The sequence below is a fragment of the Hyla sarda genome, chromosome 4, assembly GCF_029499605.1.
Source record: "Hyla sarda isolate aHylSar1 chromosome 4, aHylSar1.hap1, whole genome shotgun sequence".
NCBI classification, from domain to species: Eukaryota; Metazoa; Chordata; class Amphibia; order Anura; family Hylidae; genus Hyla; species Hyla sarda.
Genome location: NC_079192.1, coordinates 41,519,918 through 41,544,359, shown reverse-complemented (window position 1 = coordinate 41,544,359; position 24,442 = coordinate 41,519,918). Strand labels below are relative to the sequence as shown.

At 45.3% G+C, this 24,442-nt stretch overlaps 1 protein-coding gene across 3 annotated transcripts in view; it reads right to left on the bottom strand.

The window, feature by feature from the left end:
- DSN1 (DSN1 component of MIS12 kinetochore complex) overlaps positions 1 to 15,578 on the bottom strand; it is a 44,865-nt gene extending 29,287 nt beyond the window's left edge. For 2 of the 3 annotated variants that reach the window (XM_056570651.1, XM_056570652.1), the window contains exons 1-2: positions 15,414 to 15,578; positions 10,417 to 10,653 (exon numbers count right to left, since the gene is read on the bottom strand). In XM_056570651.1, coding sequence (XP_056426626.1) covers positions 10,417 to 10,653; positions 15,414 to 15,555 — 379 coding nt within the window. In that variant the 5' untranslated portion in view covers positions 15,556 to 15,578. Of the gene's footprint in view, positions 1 to 10,416; positions 10,654 to 15,176; positions 15,205 to 15,413 lie in introns of those variants that run through there. The other variant, XM_056570653.1, reaches the window with a different exon arrangement.
- Positions 15,579 to 24,442: the final 8,864 nt, after the last annotated feature.

Here is a 24,442-nt window from a genome sequence, read left to right as displayed (position 1 = left end):
AAAGTTTTCCACGGGAGTACCCCTTTAAGTGGAAAAACTGCAGTTATTAGCATTTTTTTTTTAATTAGCTGCAAGCAAGTACTCATACTATGCATTATGCTTGCCTGTACTGTCTTACAGTCCAGACATAAGACGCTATATAGTGGTTACAGAATTGCAATGCGCACTGTGTGTTTCTTTGCTTACAGCTCTCCTCTGTGTCAGAAAGTAAGCAGCAAACAGAGAGGAAGGGCTTTGGAACATGCCGGAATTATATTAACCCCCTAACGTCCCTGCACCCTGGGCCTTAAGGCCTTAACCCCTTAAGGACACATGACGTTCTCATACGTCTCCATTTCCGAGTCCTTAAGGACATATGACGTATGAGAACGTCATGTGTTTTACCGGCCCCCCGCAACCATCTGGAGCGGAGCCGGTCCCCGATGCCTGCTGAAATCGTTCAGCAGGCATCGGGGCATATCGCCCAGGGGGGTCATTATGACCCCCCATGTCGGCGATGGCCGCAGATCGCTGGACAATTCAGTCCAGCGATCTGCGGCGGATTCCGGGTCAATCGGGTCTCCAGTGACCCGGAATTATTGGCTGATCGGGGCCGTCAGAGACGGCCCCGAACAGCCAGAGCCAGCAGGGGTGAGGTGGCACTGGTGCCACCTCACGATCGCCCTGATTCGTCGGCCGGATTACCGGCCGACCAATCAGGGCGCCTGCTACGGGTGTCACTCCCGCAACCCGCTCCGCCCCTCTTCCGGAGGACGTGAGCGGGTGCGGGAAGACGACCCCCGGTGCTGGGGACCCCGATCCCCGGCGTCCCTGTTGGGATCGGGGCCCCAGGAGCAGCGGCGGCGGCGGAGACGACGAGGGACTGACCTGTGCGGCTGGATCGTTGGAGGTGAGTGACAGACTCCTGCTGTTGCTTAGCAACAGCTCCCAGCATGCAAAAAGGGCATGCTGGGAGCTGTAGTTATGCAACAGCAGGAGGCAGACCACCACAACTCCCAGCATGCCCTTATGGGCATGCTGGGACTTGTAGTTTTGCAACAGCTGGAGGCACATTCTTTCTATGGAAAAGTGTACCTTCAGCTGTTGTGTAACTACAACTCCCAGCTTGCACAATCAGCTAAAGTGCATGCTGGGAGTTGTAGTGGTGCATCTGGTGGTTGCATAACTACAACTCCCAGCATGCCCGTTGGCTGTCGGTGACTGCTGAGAGTTGTAGTTTTGCAACAGCTGAAGGCACACTGAGTTAAGTAGTAAACCAGTGTGTCTCCAGCTGTTGCATAACTACAATCCCCAGCATCCCCAGCCAAAGTAGTATGCCTCCAGCTGTTGCATAACTACAACACCCAGCATGCCCTTCCGCTGTCTGTACATGCTGGGGGTTGTAGCTTTTGCAACAGCTGAAGGCACACTGGTTGCAAAACACTGAGTTTGTTACCAAACTCGGTGTTTCACAACCAGTGTGCCTCCAGCTGTTGCAAAACTACAACTCCCAGCATGCACTGATAAACCGTACATGCTGGGAGTTGTAGTTTTGCAACAGCTGGATGTTCCCCCCCCAATGTGAACGTACAGGGTACACTCACACGGGCGGAGGATTACAGTTAGTATCCGGCTGCAAGTTTGAGGTACGGCAAAATTTCTGCCGCAGCTCAAACTGCCAGCGAGAAACTACTGTGAACCCCCCGCCCGTGCGACTCTACCCTAAAAACACTACACTACACACAATAAAATAAAAAGTAAAAAAACACTACATATACACATACCCCTACACAGCCCCCCTCCCCTCCCCAATAAAAATGAAAAACGTCTGGTACGCCACTGTTTCCAGAACGGAGCCTCCAGCGGTTGCAAAACTACAACTCCCAGCATGCACTGATAAACCGTACATGCTGGGAGTTGTAGTTTTGCAACAGCTGGATGTTCCCCCCCCCCAATGTGAACGTACAGGGTACACTCACATGGGCGAAGGATTACAGTAAGTATCCGGCTGCAAGTTTGAGCTGCGTCAAATTTTCTGCCGTAGCTCAAACTGCCAGCGAGAAACTACTGTGAACCCCCCGCCCGTGCGACTGTACCCTAAAAACACTACACTACCACAAAATAAAATAAAAAGTAAAAAACACTACATATACACATACCCCTATACAACCCCCCTCCCCAATAAAAAGGAAAAACGTCTGGTACGCCACTGTTTCCAAAACGGAGCCTCCAGCTGTTGCAAAACAACTACTCCCAGTATTGCCAGATAGCCGTTGACTGTCCAGGCATGCTGGGAGTTTTACAACAGCTGGAGGCACCCTGTTTGGGAATCACTGGCGTAGAATACCCCTATGTCCACCCCTATGCAAGTCCCTAATTTAGGCCTCAAATGCGCATGGCGCTCTCACTTTGGAGCCCTGTCGTATTTCAAGGCAACAGTTTAGGGCCACATATGGGGTATCGCCGTACTCGGGAGAAATTGGGCTTCAAATTTTGGGGGGTATTTTCTGCTATTACCCTTTTAAAAAATGTAAAATTTTTGGGAAAACAAGCATTTTAGGTAAAAAAAATATATATTTTTTTACATATGCAAAAGTCGTGAAACACCTGTAGGGTATTAAGGTTCAAATTACCCCTTGTTACGTTCCCCGAGGGGTCTAGTTTCCAAAATAGTATGCCATGTGTTTTTTTTTTGCTGTCCTGGCACCATAGGGGCTTCCTAAATGCGGCATGCCCCCAGAGCAAAATTCACTTTCAAAAAGCCAAATGTGACTCCTTCTCTTCTGAGACCTGTAGTGCACCAGCAGAGCACTTTTCACCCCCATGCGAGGTGTTTTCTGTATCGGGAGAAATTGGGCTTCAAATTTTGGGGGGTATTTTCTGCTATTACCCTTTTTAAAAATGTAAAATTTTTGGGAAACCAAGCATTTTAGGTAAAAAAAAATGTATTTTTTTTACATATGCAAAAGTCGTGAATCACCTGTAGGGTATTAAGGTTCACTTTACCCCTTGTTACGTTCCCTGAGGGGTCTAGTTTCCAAAATGGTATGCCATGTGTTTTTTTTTTGCTGTCCTGGCACCAAAGGGGCTTCCTAAATGCGGCATGCCCCCCAAAAACCATTTGTCGCTCCTTCCCTTCTGAGCCCTCTACTGCGCCCGCCGAACAATTAACATAGACATATGAGGTATGTGCTTACTCGAGAGAAATTGGGTTTCAAATATAAGTAAAAATTTTTTCCTTTTTATCCCTTGCAAAAATTCAAAAATTGGGTCTACAAGAACATGCGAGTGTAAAAAATGAAGATTTTGAATTTTCTCCTTCACTTTGCTGCTATTCCTGTGAAACACCTAAAGGGTTAATACACTTACTGAATGTTTTTTTGAATACTTTAGGGGGTGTAGTTTTTATAATGGGGTCTTTTATGGGGTATTTCTAATATGAAGACCCTTCAAATCCACTTCAAAACTGAACTGGTCCCTGAAAAATAGTGAGTTTGAAAATTTTGTGAAAAATTTCAAAATTGCTACTGAACTTTGAAGCCCTATGGTGTCTTCCAAAAGTAAAAACTCATAAATTTTATGATGCAAACATAAAGTAGACATATTGTATATGTGAACCCCAAAAAAATATATTTTGAATATCCATTTTCCTTACAAGCAGAGAGCTTCAAAGTTAGAAAAATGCAAAATTTTCATTTTTTTCATCAAATTTGGGGATTTTTCACCAAGAAAGGATGCAAGTTACCATAAAATTTTACCACTAAGTTAAAGTAGAATATGTCACGAAAAAACAATCTCGGAATCAGAATGATAACTAAAAGCATTCCAGAGTTATTAATGTTTAAAGTGACAGTGGTCAGAATTGCAAAAAACGCTCCGGTCCTTAAGGTATAAAATGGCCTGGTCCTTAAGGGGTTAAGTGATCATCAGACCCAAACCCCCCCCCATGTCGGCGATCGGCGCAAATCGCAAGTGAATTCACACTTGCGATTTGCGCGATTACGGGTCATTATGTTGACCCGGAATATAAGGTGGAATGCGGGTGTCACCCACAATCCCCTTGAAGAGATAGGAGTGAGGTGGCAGGGGTGCCACCCCTCCTATCCCTGCTATTGGTGGTCTAGACACGACCACCAATAGCAGATCAGGGGCGGGGGTTAATTTTCGTTTACCCCGTCCTGCCCACCCACAATAGGCGGGGCAGAACGGGGAAATGACAGAGGACCGGCGCTGAAGTCCACTTACCGATCTGCGGGCGACGATCGGTGTCTGAGATCGCCGGGCAGCGATGTCGTGCAGCAGGCTCCCTGGATCCGACGGCAGCCGGTAAGTTGCCTATCAACATCTGGAGGGCTGCAGTCCGAGACCACTATATAGTGGTCTCTATACTGTAGCACTCCAGATGTTGCAAAACTACAACTCCCAGCATGCCCAGACAGCTGTTTGGGCATGCTGGGAGTTGTAGTTTTGCAACAGCTGGAGGGCTACAGTTTGAGACCACTATATGGTAGTCTCTGAACTATAGCCCTCCAGATCTTGCAAAACTACAGCTCCTAGCATGCCCACACAACTGTTTGCTGTCTGGGTAAGCTGGGATTTGTAGTTTTGCAGCATCTGGAGGGCCACAGTTTGCAGTGGTCTCTATACTGTAGCTCTCCAGATGTTGCAAAACTGCAAATCCCAGCATGCTGGGAGTTGTAGTTGCGATCCCTCCAGCTGTTGCATAACTACATCTCCCAGCATGCCCTTCAGTGATCAGTACATGCTGGGAGTTGTAGTTTTGCAACAGCTGGAGGCAGACTGGTTGGAAAATATTGAGTCAGATAACAGAACCTAACTGAAGGTTTTCCAACCAGTGTGCCTCCAGCTGTTGCAAAAGTACAACTCCCAGCCTGCATGGTCTGTCAGTACATGCTGGGAGTTGTAGTTTTGAAACAGCTGGAGGTTTGCCCCCCCCCCACCCCCATGTGAACGTACAGGGTACATTCACACGGGCAGGCTTACAGTAAGTTTTCTGCTTCAAGTATGAGCTGCGGCAAATGTTTCGCCGCAGCGCAAACTCCTAGCAGGGAACTCACTGTAAACCTCCGCCAGTGTGAATGTACTCTAAAAACACTACACTATCACAAAATAAAGGGTAAAACTAAATGTACACCCCCTTACACTGCCCCCCCCCCAATAAAAATTAAAAACGTATTGTACGGCAGTGTTTCCAAAATGGAGCCTCCAGCTGTTGCAAAACAACAACTCCCAGCATTTCTGGACAGCCACTGACTGTCCAGGCATGCTGGGAGTTCAGCAACAGCTGGAGGCACCCTGTTTGGGAATCACTGGTGTAGAATAACCCTATGTCCACCCCTATGCAATCCCTAATTTAGTCCTCAAATGCGCATGGTGCTCTCTCACTTCGGAGTACTGTTGTATTTCAAGGAAACCGTTTAGGGCCACAAGTTGGGGTCTACACCAGCCTGTTAGTGTAAAAAAAAAAATTTATTTTAATTTTTTTACACTAACATGCTGCTGTTGCCCTTTACTTTTTATTTTCACAAGAGGTAAAAGGAAAAAAAGACCCCCAAAATTTGTAACGCAATTTCTCCTGAGTATGGAAATACCCCATATGTGGGCATAAAATGCTCTGCGGACGCACAACAAGGCTCAGGAGTGAGAGCGCACTATGTACATTTGAAGCCTAAATTGGTGATTTCAACAGGGGTGGCTAATTTTACAGCGGTTCCAACATAAACGCAAAAAAATAAATACTGACGTGTGACCCCATTTTGGAAACTACACCCCTCACGGAATGTAACAAGGGGTATAGTGAGCCTTAACACCCCACAGGCGTTTGCCAAATTTTTGTTAAAGTTGGATGGGAAAATGAAAAAAAACATTTTTTCACTGAAATGCTTTTGTTACCCTAAATTTTTCATTTTCACAAGGGAAAATAGGAAAAAAGCCCCCCAAAATTCCTTACTCAGAAGAAATGGGGTTAAAAAATACCCCAAATGTGGATGTAAGGATCTCGGCGGGCGAACTACAATGCTCAGAAGAGAGGGAGCACCATTGGGATTTTGAAGAGAAAATGTGTCCAGAATTGAAGGCCACGTGTGTTTAAAAAGCCCCCATAGTGCCAGAATAATGGACCCCCCAACATGTGACCCCATTTTGGAAACTAAACCCCTCACGTAATGTAATAAGGGGTACAGTGAGCATTTACACCCCACAGGTGTCTGACAGATTTTTGGAACAGTGGTCCGTGAAAATGAAAAATGTAATTTTTCATTTGCTCAGCCCACTGTTCCAAAGATCTGTCAAATGCCAGTGGGGTGTAAATACTCACTGTGTCCCTAATTAAATTCTGTGAGGGGTGTAGTTTCCAAAATGGGGTCACATGTGGGGGGGTCCACTGTTCTGGCACCACAGGTTTTTTTTTTAAACAAACATGGCCCCTGACTACCATTCCAAACAAATTCACTCTTCAAAAGCTCAATGGCGCTCCTCCTCTTTTGAGCATTGTAGTTCGACCGCAGGGCACTTGACCACACATGGGGTATTTCCATACTCAGAAGAAATGGGGTTACAAATTTTGGGGGGTATTTTCTGCTATTAACCCTTGCAAAAATGTGATATTTGGGGGGAAATACACATTTTAGTGAAACTGTTTTATTTTTTTACATACGCAAAAGTCGTGAAACCCCTGTGGGGTATTAAGGCTCACTTTGTTCCTTGTTACGTTCCTCAAGGGGTCTAGTTACCAAAATGGTATGCCATGTTTTGTTTTTTTTTTGCTGTTCTGGCACCATAGGGGCTTCCTAAATGCGACATGCCCCCTGACCAAAATTTGCTCTCAAAAAGCCAAATATGACTCCTTCTCTTCTGAGCATTGTAGTTCGCCCTTAGTGCACTTCAGGTCAACTTATGGGGTACCTCCATACTCAGAAGAGATGGGGCTACAAATTTTGGGCGGTATTTTCTGCTATTAACTCTTGCAAAAATGTGAAATTTGGGGGGGAAAACACACATTTTAGTGAAATTTTTTTTTATTTTTATTTTTTACATATGCAAAAGTCGTGAAATACCAAAATGGTATGCCATGTGGTTTTTTTTTTTTTGCTGCTGCTCTGGCACCATAGGGGCTTCCTAAATGCAACATGCCCCCCAAAAACCATTTCAGAAAAACGTACTCTCCAAAATCCCCTTGTCGCTACTTTGCTTCTGAGCCCTCTACTGCGCCCGCCGAACACTTTAAATAGACATATGAGGTATGTGCTTACTCGAGAGAAATTGGGCTACAAATACAAGTATAAATTTTCTCCCTTGTAAAAATTCAAAAATTGGGTCTACAAGAACATGCAAGTGTAAAAAAATTAAGATTGTGAATTTTCTCTTTCACTTTGCTGCTATTCCTGTGAAACACCTAAAGGGTTAAAACACTGACAATGTCATTTTGAATACTTTGAGGGGTGCAGTTTTTATAATGGGGTCTTTTATGGGGTATTTCTAATATGAAGGCCCTTCAAATCCACTTCAAACCTGAACTGGTCCCTGAAAAATAGTGAGTTTGAAAATTTTGTGAAAAATTGCTGCTGAAATTTGAAGCCCTCTGGTGTCTTCCAAAAGTAAAAAAAAAAAAGTCAATTTTATGATTCAAACATAAAGTAGACATATTGTATATTAGAATAAAACATTTTTGGGGGGGAATATCCATTTTCCTTACAAGCAGAGAGCTTCAAAGTTAGAAAAATTATAAATTTTCCATTTTTTTCATCAAATTTTGGGATTTTTCACCAAGAAAGGAGGCAAGCTACCACAAGAATTTACCACCATGTTAAAGTAGAATATGTCACGAAAAAACTATTTCGGAATCAGAATAACTAAAAGCATCCCAGAGTTATTAATGTTTAAAGTGACAGTGGTCAGATGTTCAAAAAACGCTCTGGTCCTAAGGTGTAAAATAACCTGGTCCTTAAGGGGTTAAAGGATGCAACAAGGACAAGGAAGTTTCAGCATGTACAGTGCTGGCAGGATGGTAAAACTGAGAAGTGGTGTTCAAGAAGGAGAGCAATGAAGGCAGCTTGAGATATAGAGATTATATAGAGATTATATATATATATATATATATCGCAGATATGCGCAACAAAAGCTGCTAAAATGCTAACTGGGTTTTTATATAAATATAAAGAAGTTGTCCCATCATGGAATTATGAAAACATTTGTCCATATTTGATTGGTTAAAAAAAAAAAAAAAAAAAAAACTTTGAAACAAAAAAATAAATAAAAACATAACAAAATACTGTTAATGCAATATCCCAAAAAGAAAGATATGCCATAAAGGAGATCCCCTGCCTGTCACACATTTTTCTGAGTCAAAATGGGCGGGGCAGCTGCTCTGTAAAAGATGCTGCAGCTTTGACAGTCTCGGCCTGTCTGGATGTGGCTGATGTCACCGAATTTAGGTACGCTGGACCCACCAGGCTAACATTTTTTAAAGGGGTCTTCTGGCAAAAAATATCTTATCCCCTATCCAAAGGATAGGGGATAAGATGTCTTTGGCTGGAATACTCCTTTAATGGGGTACTCCGCTGCTCAGCGTTTGGAACAAACAGTTCCGAACACTGGAGCCGGCACCGGGAGCTTGTGAAGTCATAGCCCTACCCCCTCATGACGTAAAGCCTTGCCCCCTCAATGCAAGTCTATGGGAAGGGGCATGACAGCCGTCACTCCCCCTCCCACAGACTTGCATTGAGGGTGCGGGGCGTGACACCATGAGGGGGCAGGGCTATGACATCACGAGCTCCCGGGTCCAGCGTTCGGAACTGTTTGTTCATCATCATAAACATGCTGGAGCTAGGACCGCACAGGAATGCGCCGTTTAATAGACGGTTACGCATTCCGCACGGCGTTTGCAGAAAGTACGAAATTGTGCATTCTTTCTGTGGACACGGAAAACGGAATTTCCATGCCGGAACCATCTGGTACAGAAATTCTGCCATGTGGACAGCGCAGCAGAATCTCATTTAATTCAACAGGACTCTGCTGAATAGGAGGTATATATTAAAGTATATATTTATACATAGGTGCACAAAATGAACAAAACCATTAAGAACAAAACCATGAAAACCTGATTTTTTACACAAAAACATAATGAATATTTACTACAAATCAGTGTGATTTCTGCTGTTGTCTTCCAGAAACCAGTTCAGAAATGCGCGGCTTTACCTTGGCAAGTGCCACTCTCATGTCATTTTCGCAACAATGGCAGTGTTTCCCTACATTAGGCAGGCAGTGTCCCCCCCCCCATATTAGGCAGGCAGAGTTCCCCCACATTATGTAGGCCAGTGGTCTTCAACCTGTGGACCTAAAGATGTTGCAAAACTACAACTCCCAGCATGCCCAGACAGCCAACGGCTGTCCGGGCATGCTGGGAGTTGTAGTTTTGCAACATCTGGAGTTCCACAGGTTGAAGACCACTGATGTAGGCAGTGTTCCCCCACAGACATACAGCCTCCAGCCACATACAATGTATGGCTGGAGGCTGTATGCCTGTGTACTGCCCACTTCAGTGCTCCGACCACCGTTCCGGCTATAGCAGTAGGTCTCGGGACCGCTGGTCGGAGCACCGAAGATGACGTGCCGCTGGTCATTTATCAAGCTGGCCAGCGCGCGTCTTCCTCCTTCTCTATCCTCCAGTCCTCGGCGCCTTTGTTTCCATGGGCACACACAGGAGACCTCAGTGACATCCCGGCGTGCGCTATGTCCCGGCGGCCCTGCATTTTTAAACTTAACGCGGGGCCGCAGGGAGTTAATATTGATGAGGGGAATTGCCAAGTCACTACAGGACGGGCAAACACCGGCTCTGCTCGGGGCCCCAAGCAATTGCTTTGTTTGCCTGTCCTGTGGCGACCTCCCCCGCCGAACCCCCGGTACTGACTCACCGAACCCCTGGGGTTTGATCGAACCCAGGTTAAGAACCACTGTTACAGATGGTCAGAGCATACTTAAAGTACATCTGCAGCGTTTTAACACTTATCCCCTATCCGCAGGAACCCCAGCGATCTCCTGAACGGGATCCCAGCATTAGCGCTCAGTGAAAGCGCTAATGCGAGTAGCTTCAACTTAGAGAGGTTGACAGTACGCCCCCTCCACATACAGTTCTATGGGAGAGGCGGGGAGGCACGAACACTGCCTCTCCCATAGAACTACATGGAGGTGGTGTCGGTCGCGACATCACGCTGCGGCTGGCACGCCTCCTGCACGGGAGAGCTGCGGCAGAGCCATGGCCCTTGCAGAAGATCGCGGGGGGTCCCATCGGTCGGACCCCCGATGACCAAACACTTATCCACTGTCCTGCAGATAGGGGATAAGTTGTTTTCGGCCACAGATGGCCTTTAATTGGATCTAAAAGACTCAAAAAGTTATGGCTCTGGTTCCCATCCTAACCTGCAGCATTGTGGTAGATTGGAGGCAATGTCCTACGATGTTTCTTGCCAACAGATCTTCTTAAAGATTTTCTTCTCTGCCGGGGGCTGGGAGACGTCTCTTTAAAAGATAAGTTGTTTGGACTGTTTTTCTGTCTCTTTGCTGGGCTTGTCACGGCTACAGGTGGAGAAGTAAAGAACTTTTTCCTTGGGCTTGATCTTGTGGGGGTGACATGATGGGTCTCCATACTCTCTTTACCTATGATACATTATATAAATCGCTTTTAGAGAACTGGAATATTGAAAACGTAACATTTCGTGGATATATAGCAGAACAGTAAGGAAAACTTCAAGCACGAACAAAGAATCATATGACTTCGGCTCCTTTCACACTATGAAAAGGACCCGTTATATAATACCTGTTATAAAATTGCGGGCGATCGCGTGGTAAAATGGCCATTAGAAAAGCCCTAACTTACGTTAGTAAATCCCATTATAGTCTATGGGATTGTTTTAATACACGTTTTAACCAGTTCTCGCCTGTCATTGATAACGCACGTTATTTTGGGACGGGAGATAGTAGCGGGAGAAATAGTGCATGCATGAACCTAGCCTAATGGTTTTCATACTATGTGGTAAAACCACTGCAAGGGTAGATTCAGCCACTGCATTTGTCTGTAAAAACTCTGCAAAAAAAATAAAAATAAAAAACATTGGCGATGCATTGTTTTTTTTTTTTTTTGGCCAGGTGGTTTCGGAAACATGAAACACCATACCCAAGTGGCGTCTTTTGATCAGTTATTGGAGTTTGTTGTTTCTAGGCCAGTATGGGGAAATTGCATAAACATGCTGGAGCTAGGACCGCACAGGAATGCGCCGTCTCATAGACGGTTACGCATTCCGCGCAGGGTTTGCAGAAAGTATGAACTTGTGCATTCTTTCTGTGGACACAGAAAACGGAATTTCCATGCCGGAAACATCTGGTACAGAAATTCCGCCATGTGCACACCATATCCAAGTGGCGTCTTTTGATCAGTTATTGGAGTTTGTTGTTTCTAGGCCAGTATGGGGAAATTACGGGATGTCCTGACCATGTTGGGTTTTTTTCTTGACTTTGTGGCATTATTCCTCCTATAGAAAAAGGACTTTGTATATGTGTGGGCAGTTTTTCCTTACATTCCTCAATAAAAATCCTTGAACCACATGACTTGTAATGAAGGGACAAAAAAAAAAAAAAAAGTACAAATAAAAATAAGGGATGCCAACATGAACTAAAAACAAAAGCTGCGGCCGAACCGAACATAGTTTGGACCTATTCTAAGACTGTTTCGGGGAAAAGAAAAGTCGCCAAATTTTACGCAATGTATATAGAACCCGTTCACACCAGATTTGCAAAGCGGAACATCCAGACTTTCGCTACAGAAAATACAGAGCAACAGGCTCCCATTACATTTAATGGGATTCTACTGCACCAGTCACGCTACAAAATGTCCACGGTGGACATTCCAGCACCCCAGACCCTGCCGAAAAAATGTAAATCTTCATTCTTTCGGCAGAATTTGAAGTTTTATGGAAATGCATTGTAGTCTATAAAGACAATGGGGGAGATTTATCAAAACCTGTGGAGAGTCAAAGTTAGGCTGGGTTCACGCCACACTTTTGCAATTTCAGGTTTTAGATAAGAGAAAAAAAAAACGGATTCCTCTAACCGGACTAAACTGCATCAAAATGTGTGTACAAATTGTAATCCATATACGGTTAAAAACCGTATAAGATTGGAAAACTCATGTCCGGTTGCATCAGTTTTTTTAAGAAAAAAACTTATACTTTTTTTTACTTTTCCCTCTATTATGAATAAAGTTTCACTTGTTTGATTGAAATTCCAAGAAAAAAAAATGGTGCAACCGTACGCACATACGATTCTGTATTTGTTCCCATTGATTCCCATGTTAAAAAAAAAAAAAAAGTATACGGTTAAATACGGTTTTTCACTTGGACCAAAAAACTAGGGATGTCCCGATACCATTTTTTTAAGACAGAGTACGAGTACCAATACTTTAATTCTAGTATTCGCCGATACCAAGTACGAGTACTTTTATTTTAAAGGGAATCCGACAGCAGGTTGACCCGGTTTCTGGCGCTGTTTACCGTATGACATGTGGGTCCTTGTTGTATACAATGGAGGCGGCTGCTGTAGTATGAGCCAAGATTTCGCTCTTCTCCATTGGACAGAACAGGGAATTTGTATTGGCGGCAAGAACGATGACTGATGATCACATGGTGAACAGCGGCAGAAACCGGGTGCAGGTGACTCTGCTGTAAGATTGTCTTTAATAGTAGGTAGTAGTATCCCCTTGTAAGTAGTATAGATAGTTGAAGAGATTACACAGCAGCCCACCCTGTAGACAGCAGCCCCCCCCCCCTCCCCAGCAGGGCCCCCCCTTTTAGCCAGCAGGACCCAACTTTTTGCCAGAAGGACCCCCCTTTGTAGCCAGAAGGACCCCCCCTTGTAGTTGCTTACTTGCCTGTCGCCGCTCCACTGTCCCGTTCTGCCGCTCCCTTTACTGCTGCTGCTCCGTTCTGCCGTCTGCATCCTGTGGTCTTATGGAGGAGCATGTGACACACACGTCACTCTGCTTCCTCCTTAGCGTTATGCTGGGCGCAGAGGAGGACGTGGAGTGACGTGGGTGTCACATGCTCCTCCATAAGACCACAGGATGCAGATGGCAGAACGGAGCAGCAGGAGTAATCGGATCGGCAGAACAGGGCTGCGGCATGATGCGGATCAGAGAAGCAGCGGAGCACTCCACCATGGTATCGGGGACATTAGACGAGTCCCCAATACCATGCATATACCGGGTTTCGGCCGCGATACCGATGGTAGTATCGGTATCGGGACATCCCTACAAAAAACTGTGATGGCTGCATTCAGATCTTGTTTTTGCAATACCGTTCCCGAATTAGTTTAAAAAAAAAAAAAAAACGTATGTCTCAAAACCGGACTGAACCATATACAACCATATAGACCTCTCTACAGTTTTAAACTGTATACGGTTTGAAAACGGATGTCCGATTGCATACGGTTTAATACGTTTTTTTGAAAAAAAAGGATACTGTTTTATGTTTGTCCTTAATTAAATAAAGTTCTTCTTGTTCTATTTGTGGGAAGAACTTTCGGCGTGCACTGCGCATGTGCAAACTGCAAAACCGAATTGTGCAAACCGTATGCACATACGGTTCCCATAGACCACCATTAAAAAAAAAAAATAAACGCATACAGGTTTTATCCGTTTTTTCACCCGGACATAAAACTGTAGTAGACTATGGTTTTGGAGATGGGAAAAAAAAACCCGGATAAAACCATAAATCATGCAAAACGTACACAACCGGATGCTACGGTTGACATACGTTTTTCTATGAAATGTCTGTACATACGTTTTGCAATACAGTTCTATACTTTTTTTTCACTGAAACCGGATACGGGAACCGTATTGCAAAAACGAGATGTGAATGCAGCCGTAAGCTACGGAATAAAACCTGACAAAACCGTACAGGATGCAAAAAGGACACAACCGGATGCATCTCTTGGAAAACGGTTTTCAATGGAGAGTCAATGCAGACGGTTTTCAATACGGTTTTCAAATTGAAAACGTATTCGGGAACTTGCAAAAATATTGCAAAAATGTGGTGTGAACCCAGCCTTACCAAGTTGCCTATAGCAACCAGCTTACTTCTTACACTCTTAAGGCCTGTGAAAAATGAAAGAAACGATCTTATTGGTTACCATGGGCAACTTTGCCTCTCCACAGGTTTTGATAAACCTCCCCTCTTGTATTTCTGAGCGGCGCTAGCACCAGCTTGTTCTGCCGACACCCGCAACAAATGGAATCTCATAGTGAGGTTCTGGGCGCAATTTATCAACTGACTTTTCCCCCCCCCCCTTTTCTAATTGTCAGAAGCTTTATTTATTTATTTATTTGCAAACACCCCAAAAAAGTTGAAAATATTACACTAGCCCAGACATAGTTTTTTTTTGTATGTGAATAAAAAAAAAAAAAAAAAAAATTGGTAATGATAAAAAGTCAAAACATAGACAAAACAAATATGGATAAAACATAGAAAATGCTGTAATACAGTGAGTACCTGTGCAAAATATATCAAATGCCCTGCGATTTTTTTTTATTTTTTTTTTATAAATTTGGCGCACGTTCACATTAGCGCCACAAAAAAATTAAAATAAAAGTGTACAAAAATATATGTATATTGTTCACATACACACCGGTGTTTCCCAACCAGGGTGCCTCCTGCTGCTGCAAAACTACAACTTCTAGAATGCCAGGACAGTATCCCGCTGTATGGGCATGCTGGGAGTTGTGGTTGTGCAGCAGGAGGAGGCACCCTGGCTGGAAAAAAAAAAAAACAACCATGATAAATCCCCTTCACTATAGGTCTCCAGTCTGGAGAAATGGGCATGCTGGGAGTTGTAGTGGTGCATTGGCTGGAGAACCAAAGTTCAAGGACTCCAAACCAGTGTTTTCACAACCAGTGTGCCTCCAGCTGTTGCAAAACTACAACTCCCAGCATGCACGGACAGCCAGAGGCTGTCCGGGCATGCTGGGAGTTGTAGTTCAGCAACAGCCAGAGGCACACTTGTGAGAAAACACTGCTCTGAAGCTAATACTACAACTCCCAGCATGCACTCATGCTGGGAGTTGTAGTTTTGCAACAGCTGGAGGCACACTTGTGAGGAAACACTTCTCTGAAGCTAATACTACAACTTACAGCATGCACACATGCTGGGAGTTGTAGTTTTGCATCAGCTGGGACATCACAGACCATTGTTATAATCCTTATTATAGAGTTGCTGTAGAGCCATAACTAGGAAACAAGTGGACTGTACCATAAGCAGGAAGAAGGGGGGGGGGGGGGAGGCGGTAGCCGCCTTTTGTCTGTACAATATTTAAAAGTAGTTTTGGTAAATATAATTAATAGCGCAGTAACCATCTCACATATACATACCAATCAACGGCGCCGGTAACGTTTTGTTTACCCGGATGTAAGAACCGGCGGCGCACTCCCCCCCCTCCGGCCACAGCCAATAACAGCCTTCCCAACAACAGGCCAATGGCCGCACAGCTAATATCTGTGTCGGCGCCTGCATAGGCAAAGACGAGTGACGTGATTGGTCGGGAGAAAGGGCGTTTTTTTTTAAATATACGTCTCTAAGGCGGGAAGGATTTGGGACGGTAACGCAAAGTAACTCAAATACAAACCACACCTTACACCAACCCAGTGTTTCCCAGCTAGTGTGTCTCCAGCTGTTGCAAAACTACAACTCCCAGCAAGCCCGGATAGCCGTTAGCTGTCCGGGCATGCTGGGAGTTGTAGTTTTGCAACAGCTAGAGGCAAATTTCAATTATTTTTTTTTTGCGTTTCGTTTTTTTCCTCCTCGCCTTCTAAGGCTACGTTCACACTACGGAATCTCCGCCTGCAATTCCGCTTTGAAATTGCAGGCAGAAATTCCGCTTGCTAAAATGTATAGTGTAGTGAATGGGTTTACGTTCACTAAGTCACACTGCGGAATTTGTGAAGTGGAATTTGTGAACGGAAAATCCGCTTGAAAATTTCCGCCTGAAGAATGGCGTTGCTCATTCTTCAGGCGGAAATACTCGCGGAACACAGTGCAGTCTATTGGAGACTGCAGTGTCCGCACGGTCCTAGCACCGACTGATTTGGTCGGCGCTGGCCACACTCGGACTCAACGAGTGAGAGATTCCGTTAGGCGGCCGCCGCCAAAAATACTTTGGCGGTAGGACCGCGGTGCTTTGCGTCGTCACCATTGACGGCTATGCAGTACTCGCAGAATTCTGTGCAAAGAATAAACTTTGCACGGAACAATTGGGTGCCGCTGGAATCCCGCAGAAGACCCATTCACACTAATGGTACAGTACACTGCGCAGAATTCTACTACAGTGTGAACGTACCCAGAGCCATAACTCTTTTTCAAGTTTCCACCTACAGACCCATATGAGGGCTTGTTTTTTGCGCCACCAATTGTACTTTGTAATAACATCATTTTCACACTGTACACTTTTTCGGTAAAAATGACATGTTTTCTGTATTCTGTGGGTCCATACGATTAAAATGATACCCATGGTTACATACTTAAAGGGGTACTCCGCCCCTAGACATCTTATCCCCTATCCAAAGGATAGGGGATAAGATGTTAGATCGCCGTGGTCCCGCTGCTGGGGACCACGGGGATCGCTGCTGCGGCACCGCGCTATCATTACTGCACAGAGCGAGTTCGCTCTGTGCGTAATGACGGGCGATACAGGGGCCGGAGCAGCGTGACGTCATGGCTCCGCCCCTCATGACATCACGGCCCGTCCCCTTAATGCAAGTCACGGCCCGCCCCCATAGACCTGTATTGACGGGGCGGGACGTGACATCACGAGGGGCGGAGCCGTGACCTAACAATGCTCCGGCCCCTGTATTGCCCGTCATTACGTGCAGAGCGATCTCGCTCTGCGCAGTATTGATAGCGGGGTGCCGCAGCAGCGATCCTCGTGGTCCCCAGCGATCACTGGGACCCCGGGACCCCGGCGATCTGACATCTTATCCCCTATCCTTTAGATAGGGGATAAGATGTCAGGGGGCGGAGTACCCCTTTAAGGACGAAGCCTATTTTGACCTTAACTCCTTATGGATGAAGGGCCTACCTGTACTCCCTTGTCCCCGTGTCCCCTTTCTATGACGCGTGGTAACGGACTGACCCAGCATCATAGCGGGGTAGTCCTGACAGCTATCAGCAGCCGGGACCTGTGGCTAATAACGAATATCACCGATCGCGGCGTCTGAAATAGAAAAAGAGGTATTCCAGCAGCTCAGTAGAGCTGATCGGGACCACTGCAGTGAAACCGCTGTGTCCTGATCAGCTTAGAGCAGTGTTTCCCAACCAGGGTGCTTCCAGCTGTTGCGAAACTACAACTCCCAGCATGCCCGGAGAGCCAAAGGCTGTCCCGGCATGCTGGGATTTGTAGTTTTGCAACAGCTGGAGGCACCCTGGTTGGGAAACACTGGCTTAGAGGACAGTGGGAGGGCCCTTACCTGCCTCCTTGCAGTCCGATCGTTGCTAGGTATAGCATAGCATTGAGCAGTGTATGCAATCAGATGATTGCATGTTATAGTTCCCTATGGGGACTATAAAATTGTGTAAAAAGAGTAAAAAAAAAAAAAAAAATGAATAAATGTGAATTAACCCCTTCCCTAACAAAATGTTTGAATCACCTCCTTTTCCCATTACCCCTTAAAGGGGTACTCTGCCCCTGGCATCTTATCCCCTATCCGAAGGATAGGGGATAAGATGTTAGATCGCCGCGGTCTCGCTGCTGGGGACCCCGGGGATCGCTGCTGCAGCACCCCGCTATCATTACTGCGCAGAGCGAGTTCGCTCTGCACGTAATGATGGGCAATACAGGGGCCGAAGCAGCGTGATGTCATGGCTCTGCCCCTCGTGACATCACGGCCCGTCCCTTTAATGCAAGTCTATGGCAGGGGGCGTGACGACCGCCACGCCCCCTCCCATAGACTTGTATTGACGGGGCGGGCCGTGACGTCACGAGGGGTGGAGCCGTGACGTAACGATGCTCCGGCCCCTGTATTGCCCATCATTACGCGCAGAGCGATCTCGCTCTGCGCAGTAATGATAGCGGGGTGCTGCAGCAGCGATCCCCGAGGTCCCCAGCAGCGAGACCGCGGCGATCTAACATCTTATCCCCTATCCTTTGGATAGGGGATAAGATGTCTAGGGGCGGAGTACCCCTTTAAGGACGCAGGGTTTTTCCGTTTTTGCATTTTAATTTTTTCCTCATCACCTTCTAAAAACCATAACGCTTTCAATTTTGCACCTAAAATTCCATATTATGGCTTATTTTTTGCGCCACCAATTCTATTTGTAGTGACATTAGTCTTTTTACCAAAATATCCATGGCGAAGCTGAAAAAAAATTAATTATGTGACAAAATTGAAGAAAAAATTATATTTTGTAACTTTTGGGGGCTTCTGTTTCTATGCAGTACATTTTAGGTAAAAATTACATCTTATCTTTATTCTGTAGGTCCATACGGTTAAAATGATACCCTACTTATATAGGTTTGATTTTGTCGTACTTCTGAAAAAAAAATCAGAACTACATGCAGGAAAATTTATACGTTTAAAATTGTCATATTCTGACCCCTATAACATTTTTATTTTTCTGCGTACGGGCCGGTATAAGGCCTAATTTTTAGTGCCGTGATCTGAAGTTTTTATCGGTAACATTTTTATATTGATCAGACTTTTTAATCGCTTTTTATTCATTTTTTCATGATATAAAAAGTGACCAAAAATATGCTATTTTGGAATTTAGATTATTTTTTTTGGATGTACGCCATTGACTGTGCGGTTTAATTAATGATATATATTTTTATAGTTCAGACATTTACCACATATGTCTATTTTTATTTACAGTTTTTTTTTTTTTTTATGGGAAAAGGGGGGGGATTCTTACTTTTATTAGGGAAGGGGTTAAATGATCTTTATTAACTTTTTTCAAATTTTTTTTTTGCAGTGCTATAGCCACCTCCCCTTAGTAACTATTACAGTACACACACTGATCTGCTACACAGATCCTTGCCGTGCATTGACAGGGCAAAAATAAGTATTATCTGCCGTTGATTACTCAAGCCCGGATTCAGGCTTTGAGCAATTAATCGCTGATCGGACGTGACAGAGGCAGGTAAGGGGACCTCCGCTCGCGTTCTAGCTGATCGGGACAGCGCGATTTTACCCCGATGGTCCCGATCAGCCTGACTGAGCTGCCGGAAGCTTTCATTTTCATTTTAGAAACGGTGATCAATTTTGAATGCCTCGTCTAAAGGGTTAATAGTGCGGGGCACAAGATTGGTGCCGCACGTTATTAGCCCAGGGTCCCAGCTTTCATTAGCCGCCGGGATCGACCCGGTATGACGTGGGGTCACAGCGTGACCCCGCGTCATATACCGGGATCGGGCGCAGGGCGTACAGGTACACCCTGCGTCCTTAAGAGGTTAAAAAAATTTATAAATATGTAAACAAAAATAAACATGTGGTACCGCCGTGTGCGTAAATGTCTGAACTATATAAATATAATGTTAATTAGACCGCACGGTTAATGGCGTATGCGTAAAAAAAAATTCCAAAATCCAAATTTGCGTATTTTTGCTCACTTTGTATACCCTAATAAAATGTATAAATAGCAATTAAAAAGTCCCATCAAAGCAAAAATGGTACCAATAAAAACTACAGATCATGGCCCAGAAAATGAGCCCTCGAATAGCCTCGTATATGGAAAAATAAAAAAGTTATAAGGGTAAGAAGAGGATATTTTTAAACATGCTAATTGTTGTTTAAAACTATATTATGCTACGTTCACACGGCCGTTGTCTTCCATCCAGCTTTTTTTCCGTCACTGCCTTCTAAACGGACTATACTACTAATGGATGCAAACTGATGCGCAGGTATGCCATTTTGTGGCATCCTTTTGCATCCATTTTATTATCCGTTAGTATGAAAAAGTCAGCTGCCTACAGACTCCCGCAGCCGGGACTACTACTACTCCCATAATGGAACAAACTTGTTTCCATGATGGGAGTAGTAGTTCCCCGGCTGCGGAGGCTACATTAGTGTTTGTACTACTACCCCCATCATGGAACAGAGTCTGTTTCCCGCCGGGAGCCTGGAATGGCCGGCACCAGGAGCCATTCAGGGCTCCCGGCGGGTTTTTTAAACTTAAACTTTGCATAATCATCATATCATCATATTCCCCATCATCATATTATTATTTTGTTCCCTGTCACGATCACGCCCTATCGGTCCAGCTAAGACGCTAGAGAGAGTGTGATGGTGCAAGGGTTAAGGCCACCGGACCTCTGGGTATCCACTACTAGTCCCAGCAAGTCACCAAATTAACCCTTAGATAAACGTGTTTCCACCAGAGCTGCCTTCAGAAAGGTGAGCTCATATATTTAGAGATCAAAGACCAGAGCTGATTAATTAAATATTTAATCTGATAAAAGGTATCACAGTGCTGACTATATAAAAATACAGAAACAAATGACATACAGGTATAAAAATATGAAAGAGTTTAGCAAGGCAAGTTCAGAAAACAAAAGATGAAGTTCTTACAGCATGATGATATAGCCGTCCTTCAGTGAGTGAGAGTCCAGCTCTTGTCAGCTTTGGGCCCAGCCTTGAACACCCAACTTTGAGTCTAGCATTGTTTTAAATATTATATATCTGCCTTTTTGGAGGGAGACTCCATTCCCCCCTCCCCTCTGATCCCACCAGGGGGGCACCTCTGTTCCTGGCCCTCTTATCTGGTTGATTATATGATGGGACCAGAGTGCCCCTTACATCCTGCTGCTTCAAAAGAGCCTCTGACTTCAAAGGAGATGTAAACAAACAGCCAGACCCCCAATAAAATGCAATACACAAGAAGGATACACCGTCTGAATGACCTCTCACCCATGTCTTGGATAATACATAGATACAATTATCATTTATAATACACATATAGGATTTTAATAATCAGGCCTTGGGCCTGACATTCCCCCCATGTATATATTTAATAAATTATTCTCCTGCTGCCTGGTCATCTGTTATGGCTTTCACAGTGCACAGCAGGGACATTCCTGTTCATTCACCGCTGCACATCTCCGTACCTGACAGAGATGAGCAGTAGAGAATGGAGGGACTTGCAATGAGAGCGCAGAGCAGGGACTTGTCAGTCTATTCCCCACTACTTATCCCCGTATGCAACGGAAATGAGCAGTGGGGAATAGACTGAAACGTCCTCGCTCTGCGCTTTGATTCCTCTTGGAGCAGGGCATCAGCGGGGATATGGCAGGAAACGGCGGCGGCAGCAGTGAATGAATGAAGCAGCGCACATGGGGACAGGTCCCTCCATTCCCTGCTGCTCATCTCTATCAGGTACGGAGATGTGCAGCAGTGAATAAACTGGCATGTCCCTGCTGTGCGCTGTAATAGCCATAACAGATGACCGGGCAGCAGGAGAATCATTTATTAAATATATACATGGGGGAACAAAGGGATAATACAACAGTCAGGGGGAATATGATAATTAGGCAAACTATAAGTTTAAAAAACCTGCCGGGATCCCTGAATGGCCCCTTGGTGCCAGCCATTCAGGCCTCCTGGCTGGGAATTTAAAAGTGAAAGTAAAAATACACCGTACATCGCTGGGGAGCGGAGCATGCCGCCCCCTCCCCTATTTAATAACTTCTGATCACATCGGGTCCCAGAATTGAGACCAGGTACGATCAATCCCTCAGCTCCTGTACTACTACCCCCAACATGGAACAGACTCTGTGCCATGATGGGGGTGGTAGAACAAACACTAATGTAGCCTCCCCAGCCTCTGGCAGACTCCCGCAGCCAGGGGAACTACTACTCCCATCATGGAAACAAGTCTATTCCATAATGGGACTAGTAATAGTCTCTCAGCACTGCAGGAGTCTGCTGAGGTCACCTCATGTGAGCATTCTCAGAAGTAATAACGGTTCAAAAACGGATATTATAAACCGGGTTTTGACATTAAAGGCTCATCTGTTTTCCATAGACTTCACAGATAAATTTATAACATCTGTTTCTATTCCGTTATTTTTGACGGGAGAAAACATACTGCATGCACCTTCTTTTCCCCTGTCAAAAACAAAAACGGATCAGGAAGCAAACATTTGCAAACAACCCGTTTGAAAAATTATCAAACGGATTGATAACGGGTATTTATTAACAAGGGGCAGCCGGCCGTGTGAACGAGCCCTAAGTTGGGTATCATTTTAATCGTATGGACCTACAGAATAAATATAAGGTGTAATTTTAACCTAAAAGCACACTGTGTAGAATCGGGAGCCCCCAAAAGCAATTTTTTTTCAACTTTGCCCCACAAAGATTTTTTGGGTTTCACCGTAGATTTTGTGCTGAAATGACTTATGTAATTACAAAGTACAATTGGTGACGCAAAAAAACATGCCCTCATTGGTGGAAAATTTAAAGCACTTTTTTAAAAAGGTGAGGTGTCGAAGTTGGCAAACAATGCACCGACTCCGACTCCTACTAAATTTAGATTGGAATAAAAAAAATGAAAAAAAGCAAGTTTAAATGTCCCAATTCACAAAAAGTTATAATTAATGACTTCTCTACTTTAAGAATAAAGACCAATGCATGCAGTGCCTCACGTAACCACAAAACGAACACGTTAAGTGACCGCGAAGAAGCATGCTTTTCATGTGCTTTACTATATGGCACACAACGCACAATTAGGAGCGGCAATACTTATACTTTCTATAGTGTTGTGTTCTGCTGTTACAGAGAACCCATGGGTAACCTAGCCTCTCACTGATAAGGGGTTGAGCAAATATGTTTTTTGTAGGACTAGAGACACTTGTATAAGTGAAGGGAATGGAGGGTCAATAGTTCAAGACTGAAGCTGTAAACCATTGGAAAAACTGCTGCCATTCAGCTAAGGCTATACAAACTTGTAAACTCGATTGTTAGCTTAAAGGGGTACTCCGCACCTAGACATCTTATCCCCTATTCAAAGGATAGGGGATAAGATGTCAGATCGCTGGGGTCCCGCTGCTGGGGACCCCCGGGATTGCCGCTGCAGCCCCTCGCTATCATTACTGCACAGAGCGAGTTCGCTCTGTGCGTAATGACGGGTGATACAGGGGTTGGAGCACCGTAACGTCATGGCTCTGCCCCTCGTGATGTCACGGCCAGCCCCCTCAATACAAGTCTATGGGAGGGGGCGTGGCGGTCTTCACGCCCCCTGCCAGAGACTTGCATTAAGGGGGCGGGCCCTGATGTCACAAGGGGCGGAGCTATGACATTACGCTGCTCCGTCCACTGTATCGCTCTGTATCCGTCCACCGAACTCGCTCTGTGTAGTAATGAAAGCGCGGTGCCGCAGCGGCGATCCCGGGGGTCGCCAGCAGCGGGACCCCGGGGACAAGATGTCTAGGGGCGGAGTACCCCTTTAAACTTTAAACATGACTATGGGATTCTACTAGGGAAATCATGTTTTATAATAAATGCCCCTTCCTTGATCCTCCCACTGCCCTATCTTCAGCAGCAGATCAGCACACAAACTGTTCAATACAGTAGACTTCCCAGCCAGTAGTCCAGTGGTAATGACAAGTATGTTAGCTTTCTTTCCTTCAAGGAATGTATAAAATACATTTGCATATTAATACAGAGGAGTCGGAGTTGGGGAGTCGGAGTCGGAGTTGGAAGTACAGAAAACTCCAGAGTCGGAGTTTATCTACCGACTCCACAGCCCTGGGTCCTTCAGGGGTTAATAACTCTGGGATGCTTTTACTTAAGAATTTGATTTCTAGATTGTTTTTTTTTTGTGACATATTCTACTTTAACCCCTTAACCTGTTTAGGACTTAGGGCGTATGCATACGCCCTGCATCCTGAGTCCTTGAGGACGTAGGACGTATGGATACACCCGTGGGAATTCCGGTCCCCACCGCTAGCTGGTTGGGGACCGGTCCGGGATGGCTGCTGAAATCATTCAGCAGGCATCCCGTCACATCGCCGAGGGGGGTCCTGAAATCCCCCATGTCAGCGATCGAGTCTCTGGTGACCCGATCGCCCAGAAAATAGGGATGATCGGAGCTGTCAGTGACAGCCCCGATCATCCTGAGGGATAGGAGCGAGATTGCAGTGCTGCGATCTCCTCCTATCCCCTGCCATTAGTCAGAAAAGAATACTGACCAATGGCAGTGCACGAGAGGGGGTTGCCATGGAAACCCCCCGCTCTGCTCACCCCTGGATGTCGGGCAGAACGCGGAGAGAAGATGGCGGACGGTACCTGGAAAGAAGATGCCGTGGGGACCGCCGATCATCGGAGACATCAGCGGAGATCAGCGGCGCAGGTAGGGAAGCAGCGGTGGGGGGAAAAAGAAAGGTGGCAGTAAAGACATATTTGCTGCCCTTCTA